General features: G+C 40.1%; 1 protein-coding gene across 2 annotated transcripts in view; it reads right to left on the bottom strand.

The window, feature by feature from the left end:
• The window catches only part of CFAP97 (cilia and flagella associated protein 97), a 29,755-nt gene extending 18,609 nt beyond the window's left edge, over window positions 1-11,146 (bottom strand). Inside the window, exons 1-2 of one of the 2 annotated variants that reach the window (XM_004428742.3) lie at window positions 11,048-11,146; window positions 2,082-3,133 (exon numbers count right to left, since the gene is read on the bottom strand). In XM_004428742.3, coding sequence (XP_004428799.2) covers window positions 2,082-3,117 — 1,036 coding nt within the window. In that variant the 5' untranslated portion in view covers window positions 3,118-3,133; window positions 11,048-11,146. Of the gene's footprint in view, window positions 1-2,081; window positions 3,134-10,936 lie in introns of both variants that reach the window. The other variant, XM_087418359.1, reaches the window with a different exon arrangement.
• Between the last annotated feature and the right edge of the window lie 216 nt (window positions 11,147-11,362).

Below are 11,362 nucleotides of genomic sequence, written 5' to 3' on the forward strand. Positions count from 1 at the left end.
TGAAGCTAGTCTACACTGATCTTGCGTTCTTCCAATGGCTGTCACAGAACCCCAGAGCTCTGAATATAGAATGGACCTCAGCAACCTATATCAACACCTCATCCTACAAATGAAGAACCTGGGGGGCCGGCCCCGTGGCTTAGCGGTTAAGTGCGTGCGCTTTGCTGCTGGCGGCCGGGGTTCGGATCCTGGGCGCGCACCGACGCACCACTTCTCCGGCCATGCTGAGGCCGCGTCCCACATACAGCAACTAGAAGGATGTGCAGCTATGACATGCAACTATCTACTGGGGCTTTGGGAGGAAAAAATAAATAAATAAAATCTTTAAAAAAAATAAAAAAATAAAATAAAAAATGAAGAACCTGGGGCACAGAACAGTTAGTGCTAGTCTATGGTCAGGTGGATAACACGCAGAAGCCTCAAAACTTCTGATTCCACTTCCAGAATTTTGTTCACCTAGCTATGTAAGTATCCAGGTTCAACACTGTATCATAATCTCATGTATTTGTGTTAATAGTTTGTTTTAATAATTTGTTTTAATAGTTCTCCAGGTGACATTAATACCCTACATGGGCTGAGAATCACTGATATTGAGTCTGTTAGGCTATAATAAGGAATTTGGATTTTATTTTTAATATAAGAGTAAATAAGCCCACTGAAGAGTTAAGAGTGAAACTAGTAGGACGAATTTCTTTTTTAAAAGATCAGTCTGGTTGTTAGGGGAAGAAGCAGAGGGGCAAGAATAGAAAACTCCTCAATCCTGTAAGATTTAAGGGATTGAATGAGCATTCATCAGGAAAGATAGATTGAGTGGAGGCTTAACCACTAGATGGTGATGGCCAACGCCAGGAGTCTGATTTTTCAGACACACTAAAAAATCAATAGGTGCAGTCAGAGCAAAGGGAAATCTACAAAAGAGGGAACATTCACAAGTGTAAACTGCTCCAAAATACACTTTATTGACCTATGAGTTATTCAACTAAATAGGGGATTTATTTATGTCCTTACATTGCCATGAGATGTAAATTATATAGCTAAAGATTTAGTCTTTTGATTAACATTTCAAACAAATGAAGAAGATCCTACTTACAACTTAAAAATGTTAGCTTCAACTGACTTAACACCTAACCTGCAAGCCCCATATTTTGACAGTTATATTAACTAGTCCAAAGGAAAGTTTGAAGTTGCTTTTATTTCACCTGGAATATATTTTTCCTTTCATACTAAATATGGATAATAATAAACTGATACAGAAATACAACAATAAATATTATTCTAATTCAAAAATATTTATATCTTAAAGCAACTGAAACTTGAATTATACTATTTCATCAACTAGGTAATTATTTTCAAGTAATGCTCTTTAGCCTTTAACTTGAACAGTTTTAATCTGGACAGTCCCCAACCACTTACTCGGAGATCTTTCATTTGCCTGCATTCTTGCCATTTTCCCTAATATGAAAACAACAGGTCAGGTTATTTTAACCTCAGTGCTGTGGGAAAACATCTGGCTTCACTTCTCTCATTTATCTCATCCATCTGGTCCCTCTAGGCATTTCGAGCTTATAAGTCACAAAAACAAAATTAATGTGAAGTAATTTTCTAATTGGTTACCTTTGCAATAATATAAATAATGATATTCCATATTTTTATGGTAAAATGAAATATTTAGTAAAGTCACAATAATATCAATTATCCCAAATGATAAAACATATCTACTTGAAAAATCAATGCAAATTCATAGCATTTTGTGTGTGTGTGTGTGAGGAGATCAGCCCCATACTAACATCTGCCAATCCTCCTCTTTTTTTGCTGAGGAAGACTGGCCCTGGGCTAACATCCGTGCCCATCTTCCTCCACTTTATATGGGACACCGCCACAGAATGGCTTGCCAAGCAGTACGTTGGTGTGCGCCCAGGATCCGAACCAGCGAACCCTGGGCCGCAGCAGCGGAGCACGCACACTTAACCACTTGCGCCACTGGGCCGGCCCCCCAAATTCATAGCATTTAAAATTTAAGCTCAATGTGGCATTAAGTTTAATATTTAAATTCAATACAGAGTTTTTAAAAAGAAAATTACCTTTCAAAAGATGATTCAGGTCCATTGTGTCATGTAAGACTTTTTGTTTATATCTGTGGTCTAAATCAGACTCTAACACTGAAGACTTTGAGGTGAGATTGGGCTCATGTTTTTCTTTCCCTTTTTTGGCTGATTTCAAAGATTTTGAATTATTTTTTAAGTCCTCAACATTTCCATACACTTCTTGACTCACGTTTTCTTGCCTTTTAACTTTTACTGTTTGATCATTGGACGCACCCAGTTCAAAAGACTGAACGGGGCTGATGTCTGGAGTTGAGAGAGGAGTTACGTCTGTGACAGTATCTTCAGACTCCTCAGTGTAGTCACTGACTTTTGGTTTATTACTGGAAGGCTGTGTCCCTGTTGATTTTATTCCTGGTTTATACTTCTGTTTTGGTGACAAGTGGGTTACACCAGATAGACGCTTCTTTAATGACGGAGATGAATCAGATGTACAGATATCAGACCCTGCATCTGAACAATCTATCTCTGAACTCGAGGATGAGGATGACAAAGAGGAAGAGGAGGAAGGGGAACTACTTTTGGAATACTTTTTACTTAGGCCTTTTTTAAAGTTATTAGATGCTTTAGCTGACTTGGACCTGACATGATGTTTTCTCCCATCATCACTGCTCTCCTCTCCATCTGTATAGTAATCATCTTCACCTTCTTTCACAATTCTGGGAATTCTATTTGGAATGGGCAAGGGTATTTTACGTCCTGTTGTAGCATCACATAATTTTTTTGATCTTGAAGAAGTGGTCAATGATAAGGAATTTCCAGTTTGTATACTATCATTTTCTACAGGGTGTTCTTCTGAAGGAATTTTCTCTTTTCTTTCATTTCCTTTCTCAGTAAGATAATTTCTTTGTATTCCAAATTTTAAGTTTTCTGTATCTTCATCTATTCTCTCTTTAGGGTCATCACCTTGCTTGTCAAAAACTGAGTTACTTTCACATTTCTTTGCTTCTTCAAAGTCACTGTCAAAGAAAGAATGGTCCACTTCACCTTCTGATATATCTCCAAACTGATCCATGATGGCAAAAATATATCTGAAAAGGAGGAAAGTGTAACCATCAGACTAAATAGTAATTTCCAAATACTTTTCATTTTTATACAGTAATTGCATAATTTTCCCAAACTGAGAAGTTTGGTTAATATATAAAGAGAAACATGGCCAAAAAAACAGTAACTCAGTGAAGTGATACTGAGGCTATAGGAGTAATATCAAGCTGTACTAATGATTTGGAAAATAAGTCTAGGGGCCAGCCCGGTGGCACAAGTGGTTAAGTGCGTGTGCTCCGCTGCAGCGGCCCAGGGTTCGCCGGTTCGGATCCTGTGCGGTGCACCGACGCACTGCTTGGCAAGCCATGCTGTGGCGGCGTCCCATATAAAGTGGAGGAAGATGAGCACAAATGTTAGCCCAGGGCCAGTCTTCCTGAGCAAAAAAGAGGAGGATTGGCATTGGATGTTAGCTTAGGGCTGGTCCTCCTCACAAAAAAAAAAAAAAAAAAAAGTCTAATAGTTCAGTTCAAAGAAAATAGTAACAGACCATGAAGGCAGGCATACCACAAACATGGATACCAAGGTGAACCCTAAGGAAAATCTGCCTTCTTAAATTAAGTACAGTTACGGTTCACAATCAGAAAGGATGGTGTTAAAACCTCCTAAGATCAGCTAAGCCAGTCCAAACACACACTATTTTAGTAGTTCAGTCAAGGCTGACAACCTTCCCTGTGTCAGGACTCGCCTTGGTCCTGTTCTGCTCCTTCACTGCAGTCAGTGGGGAAGAAGCAAGAAGAAAGAGGAGATGACTCCTATTAAAAGTATAAGCTCCCGCTCTCTCTTCTTAAAGAGGAACAAAACTCTACCTGTACAGGCTGTATTCGTAGCTCGGGGTCAAACCTCTGAATATTTAATAACAACTTGTGACATACCCACATGTAGAGGATGATGGGGAAGAGTATATATGTCTCACTGTGTTAAAGGGGATCTGGCATAAGAGATATTTCATAGTAGACCAGCCGTCTAAAATGGAAAAATTAAAGCATATTATTTAGACACATGGAGTTAAATACCAGAAGAAATGGATAAAAATGTTCAAAGTAGTTGCCTCTAGCATGGTGCAGGGACCACTGTTTTGGATACGGACCTTAAATTACTAGCTGAGTTGTAAATTTATATGTGTACTACTATAATAAAAATTAAAATTGATTTAAAAATATTTTAAATACTGCATACAGTTGGAATTAAATTGGAAAATCACTATAAAGTCATAGCCTTCAAAAAACATTTTTCTTTCTCTCTTATTGGTCTTAGCAGCAGTGTCACCCTATTTATACTAATAATCTTGAATTTAGAGTTTGACCTCTAATATTATTCTCCACTAAAAAAAGAACAACCAGGACTCCTTGGAAAACAGCTGATTCCATTTCTGGAGGCAAAGAAAAACAAGAAAGGCCTGGAGTAGCTTATTGCTGTCAGAAAGCACAGTACTCAAATATGCCTGGGGTAGTAGTAATAAAACAAAGGATCCAGCTTAAAGGGGCTTCCACTGTCCAAGCTGGACAATTTAGCACTGAAAAACAAAAAACACAAAATATACATAAAAATGAAAAAGTAATTCTGTGGAAAGTCATGAGTCCACAATGATCTTTAAAGGGGGCAAATGAGTTACGTTAAAAGAAAGGCATATATAAATTTCCAGTAATACCATATAGCTAACAATCCAATTATGTGCTATGTTCAAATTATGATTAATTCCATTATAGCAAATCAAGCAATAAAAGATTATGTAATCTGTATCCTAAATCAGCCATGATACCCTGCAGCCTTTAAGTGACTCTGCAACCTACAAAAACACGAATAGATGTGATTTTAAAATCAACCAAACCTAAAAATCTTATTAATACTAATGCGATAAGTTAAATATGATAGGTTAAAGTATGTGTGGTAATACATTTTATCATCGTTGGATAATTCTGTCTGCCTTTAAGGTTTTAAAGAATTTAAGAGATTCTGATGTAGTAAACCTATAAAATTTTAACTGTCTGTAATCAGCTTTTAAATGCTTAAGGGAATCTGATTGATTAAATCAGTAAGTTTAGACTTATTAGGTTTATAGACAACACCTAAGTGCTTAGAAAGATTTCCTTTGTTAGATCTATAAGTGTGCCCTGTCAGGTGTTTGAGGTACTTAAGAAAATCAAATATACTAAAATTGTAATTGTGCTGTTAATTAAGCAAGTTTGCAAATGGTGTACAAGGTTCAGGGAAACTCAAGCTAAGTAAAGATTAAAGTACAAGTGAGTTTCAAAATTCCAACACATTATTAGATTTAAACTGAAATAAGATATGTCAAGTACATCTTAAAGATTTAAGAAAAATTAATTACAAAACTTATACCTAATAAATATTAAGATACAAGAAATATTACATCCCATAACATAGATTAATGCTCTCTTTATATTTTAAAATTCAAATTGACAGGAGGAAGGCTCCTCCCTAACTCTTCAAAAGAAAGATCAGGTTTTAGATATATTTATCCACATTGAAATCAAAATCTATTCTCTCAAGTAATTTATAAAAACTAAAACTTGTCTCTTTTAAAGGCATTTGGCAATTAATTTTCAGAGCCACAAAAAAGCCATAAACGTGAATCAGTACCTTCACTTCTGGAAATTTATCCTAAGAACACAATATTAAAGAGAGGGAATGGTATTATTATAGCATTACTTGTAATATTGAAAAAACTTGAATAGCAGAATATTATGATTCTGTTAAAATAATTATTTTAATCAGGGGTCAGCAAACTACTGTGTGTGGGCCAAAAGTGGCCTGCCACTTGTTTTTGTAAATAAAGTTTTATTGGAACACAGCCCCACTCTCGGGTTTAGGTATTGTCTCTGACAGCTTTTGCACTACAACTGCAGAGTTGAGAAGCTGCAACAGAGACCACACGGCCCACAAAGCCTAAAATATTTACCAACTGACCCTTTACTGAAAAAGTCTGTGGACTCCTAAGTTAGGTGATATATCAGCACAAAAACGTGGAATACAAAATTGTTATCCATAATGGATTAACACAATATACACATCTAAACAAAAACTACAGAAAAAAAGGGCAAAAATGAGTTGACCTGTTAGCAGAAAAATCAACAATCACACTGCATTTTTTATATTTCCATTACTACTATCATAATAGTGTCCATGCAATAAATTAAGCACATAAGTGATGACTGGGAGTTTGCACAGTGAAAAAGAATGAACTGAGTCAGACACACCCAGGCTCAAACTTGGTCCTGTCACTTCCCAGTTGTGTGTTCCTGGGTATATGTACAAGGATGTTCATCACAGTACTATTTGTAACACCGACGAGTTAGGAAAAAACTCAATATCTAGTAAGAGGAAAATGGATAAGCAAAATATAATATATGATATACTATACAGCAGTCAAAAAGGATGAGCTGAGAGCTACAAAAATAATGTTTACTAAAAGAGCAGAATCAAATGAACAACAATATGATTATGTAAAACTTAAAACACACAACAATAAATTCCTCACAGAAATCAGGAAAGCGGGATAAAGGAGAAAAATAAAGAACTTAGGCAGAGACTTGTGATCGTGGGTCATCACAAACTTAAAGAGTATGACTGATCATTATCAATCCAGTTCTGCCCACGTGAGTTCAAAAAGAAAAACAAGAAAGTAAAATAGCCACTGAATGGTGGATAGCTCTTATAAACTTTGTCATTAAATTCCAAAAAAAAGCTACCCTTTTTAATAAGATAATTCACCCTTTAATCCAAAATATCAAGGGCTAGAATAAAAAAGAGCTGTGGTTATTGTTTTTTCCTTTCTCATCTTGTTACATGGTTAAGAATAACTTTGCGATTAAAAAAAATTATTTAGGGCCAGCCCCGTGGCTTGGCGGTTGGGTGCCCGCGCTGTGCTGCTGGCGGCCGGGGTTCGGATCCCGGGCGCGCACTGATGCACCGCTTCTCTGGCCATGCTGAGGCGGCGTCCCACATACAGCAACTAGAAGGATGTGCAGCTATAACATACAACTATCTACTGGGGCTTTGGGGGAGAAAATAAATAAATAAAATTAAAAAAAAAAAATTATTTATACGTTTCTTCAAATTTTAAAAGCAAATGGCTTCATAGCATAGTCCAGAGCATAAATTTTCCTAGACAGTTTAAAAAACAAATCATCCAGGGGCCAGCCCCGTGGCTTAGCGGTTAAGTGCACGCTCCGATGTTGGCGGCCTGGGTTCGGATCCCGGGCACGCACGGAGGCACTGCTTGTCAGGCCATGCTGTAGCGGCGTCCCATATGAAGTGGAGGAAGATGGGCATGGATGTTAGCCCAGGGCCAGGCTTCCTCAGCAAAAAGAGGAGGATTGGCATGGATGTTAGCTCTGGGTTGATCTTCCTCACAAAAAAAAAAAAAAAAAAATCATTCTAACTTCCATCCTTCAGAAAAACTTGTTTATACTTTTAAGGAAATAAACAAAATTACTGACATAACTAAGTCTGGCTTGTATTAGTGCTATTACTCTACTACCGCTAACAGCTAAAACATACTAAGTACTTATAGGTTAGCATTGTTCTAAATGCATCATAAGTATTAACTCATTTAATCTTTACAACAACTTTCAGAGGTTTTATCATTCCCATTTGCCAATGAGGAAAAGGAAGCAGAGCAAGAACTTGCTCCAAGTCACACAGCTGGTAAGCGGCACGGCCAGATTCTAAAGCAGGCATGCTTTAAGGATCACGTTATCAACCACTGTTCTATTCTGCTTTGAAGTGTGGTCCTCCCATAAGGCTAGGAACTGAGTTTCTTTTTTGTCCTTTAAAACATATTCTTGTGATATCTATGATTTATTTGATGGTAAACAGTAAGCAAGATAACAAGATTCTCCCATCATTGGGATTTTTAAAGAAAAATTCGACCTGTTTAGCAATATGGTTTTAGGAACAGTTCTTTACAAAAAAGGATGGTCTGTACAGTTAAAATTAGGTACACATGCCAGTGTTTGCCACATATTTTGCCGGATTTATTTGCCATGTAGCAGTTTTCCTCTAACAAAGTAAACTGGAACAAATCTCACTAGCACCACAAATTAAATAAACCAGTAGCCTTAGGTAAATTAAAAAGTGTTAACCTAGGTAACAAGAAGTTAATTCGAAGTTCTAACTTGTGACTCCCTGTATCCCAATCTAAGCCTGTAACCAACCCCCTTTCCAAAGAGAACAGAGAATTGCAAAGGTATTTCTGGCAATGAGATTGCCAGAACTTCCAGTTCTGGAAGTTACTAAACTAGAAATGTTTCCAGCATGCCTCCTTTTTCTGCGTGTGGCATAACACAAGAATTTCTCTGTTAGTCGTCCCAATAACCTTCAGTGAGACCCATGTAAAGTTCCTCATGCTGGTGCATGGCACATAACCAATGTCAGGGCCAATGCCTTTCACTACCCTCCCAGCTCCCCAATGGTCCTGAAAGGAAAAGATTTTACCCCCTCACAGTAGGAGTGAAGAAACTAAGGCCTTGCAAATTCCAATGACTTGACCACTTTAAATTATTAGTTTGTGGCAAGTACAGCTCTTATGACGTCAAGCTTTATCAAACCTGTGAATAAAAGAAAACGGAAAGGTTCTGGATAAATGGAAAAGAAGCTAATACTCATACAGACTTTATTACATGCAAACCACTATTCTAAGCACTTTTTCATTGACTAACTCATTTAATACTGGTAAAAACTCTGAAGTTAGAGATGAGGAAACTGAGGCACAGAGAGCTTAACTGACAGGCTTAAAATCACACAGCTGGAGCGTAGTGGTCAGGATTTGAATCCACGTAGTCTGGCCAGAGTCAGCACTCTTAAGGATTATGCTATACTGAAACAAGCAAAGGAAAATGAATAAGCCAAAACCTAGTGGGTAGAGATATTCTAAAATACCCAAATAATAACACAATAACAGCACAGATAGAGAATGGGGGAAGGTGAGGAGGGAAGGCCCCCCGAGGACTCCAGCTTAAAAGCAGGTTCATTGAAAAAAGACTTGGAGCTCTCCAAGTGGCACAAGCATGACTTGGAAACCAAGACTAGAATGTTCTTCAATCACACTGGGATAGCAACATACAGTCTACAACAACCTGCATTATATTCTGCTTGGTCAAACCACGTCTTGAACGAAGCATTTAGTTCTGGGTGCTATGGTGAAGAGTCTAGAATCTTAAGTCATGATTAACGGTTTACAGAACAGAAGCTCATAGCTAGTAAAAGTAATGACTAAGAGAGAGGGTGTATTCAGTTATTCAAAGGACAGTGACATGAAAAAAGATTTTAGAGCTGTTGTTTGTAGTGTCAGAGGTAGAACTCGCATCAACAGATGGAGTGCATAAGAGAGCTGCTCTGAGATTAACATAAGAACTGCTCAAAAATGGAATGGGCTACTTCTAAGATTATGAGTCATAAGTCAATAGATAACGTTGGAGCAGAGACCGAAGGTCCACTTGCTGGGAAGCTGCAGAGGGAATTCGTGCATTAGGAGGATATGATCTTTCCCAAGCTGAACACTATATGAACTACGTCTCAATCCCCAAGTCTATCCGTAAGCCAAATGATTACAGATAATTCTTGGAAATCTGTTTTTCACACCTAACAGTTTCCTGCCTTGCTTGTCTCCTTACCAGACTGGGAACTCCTGATATCTTGCTCATCTTTATATCCCCAGTGGCTAAAGCAGGACCCGACAAATATTAGACATACAAAGAATATTTATCCGACGAAGGAGTTTAGAGTTAGGAGACTTAAGATTGAGCCCTAGTTCTACTCTTTGCAGCTATGTAAGCAAAAAAATCACCTCTTTTTCCTTGAGAGTTTCCTACAATCGTCCCTCACCAGCCCCAACACACATCAGAATTAACTATTCCCTTATCTGCGTTTACATGGTTCATGCAGTCCCCAATAGCTGTAAGCATCTGCCTCCCTAAGCCGTCACAGCTCATGAGAGGTGGTGCATAGCCCAGGACCTGGGAGACTTTTCAGGTTTAAATTTAGGTTCACAATAGCCAACAGATAGGATTAGTCTAAGTATTTAAACAGGTGATTAACTTAATTTATGGAAAAATTATCCAACGGTCCCATCCACTACGCAACCCTTTTGATAAAATTTACTCCAAAGTTAGTGAGATTCAATTTACATGAGAGAATAATAAAAATATGGACTTCACACGATAGTAAAGATTCTCTTTACAACATACTGGGAAAGGGTAAAAATGAAATGATAGTTCACCAGACCACAGACACCCTTGCACACCTACCATTCATAAAGCTCCTGCAGAGCCAGCAACAGAAATACTAATGCTTTCACGACACATCAGGAAAACACAAATAAGCATCTGGCAATTTTTTAAACTGTCATTTTGCTACCGTGACATCACATTTCTGTAGTTAGACACATCATTTGGTTCAAAGAGGGTGGCCGATTGGGTGGGTACAGGAGAATCTCGGCCCAAAGTAAACAACTGTTTTCCAAAAACTCGAAGCTCGGTTCACACCCGCTCCTGACCCCGCGAGGCAGCGCAAGGTAACTGACAGCCCCCAGGCCTCAGGGGTCAGGCTCAAGTCCGCCGAGGCCGGCTCCCGGTCGCGACCACCTCTTAATCCAGGGCCGACCCCGACCCCGCGCCACCCGCCAACGCGTCCTGGGGGCAGGCCAGGCCGTACCCACCGGGCGGCCCCAGGGCCCCGCCAGCCCCGACGCCTGTGTTGTGGTTACACCCGCCGGCTGGGGGCCCGGCCCGCCCGCCTTCCTCAGACCGCGCAGGCTTCCTCATACCGACCCTGAGTTCTCGCCGCGGCCTGAGCTCCGGACAGGGGAAAGGGATCCCGAACGGAGAGGGGGAGGCGGGCCCGCCGCGGGCCGGGAGGAAGTGGTCGCTAGCGCCGCTCACCTGGCCGCCGCGGCCCCCGCAGCCGCCCAGCGCGCACGCGCCGGCGCGCTCCCGCAGCCGCTCCACGCGGCTCAGCTGCGCGGCTCAGGCTTCCGGAAGCGGGAGAGCGGAAAGAGAAAGGAGGCTGCAGGCGGAGAGCCGCGGGGTCCGCGGGAACGGGGCGTGGCCAAGCGCGCGGCTCCTCGGCGGTTGGGCGTCATAGAGCGAGGTGGGCCCTCCAAAGGCCTAGAGAGGCTCGATGGGCGGGGCGTGGGGGGGTGGTCCAGGCCTGCGACTCTCTGGGCTGGGGAGAGGCACGTGAAGGTCCCCCGAGCT

Source organism: Ceratotherium simum, chromosome 28 (assembly GCF_057802395.1).
Source record: "Ceratotherium simum simum isolate JZ-2026a chromosome 28, ASM5780239v1, whole genome shotgun sequence".
Taxonomy (NCBI): Eukaryota; Metazoa; Chordata; class Mammalia; order Perissodactyla; family Rhinocerotidae; genus Ceratotherium; species Ceratotherium simum.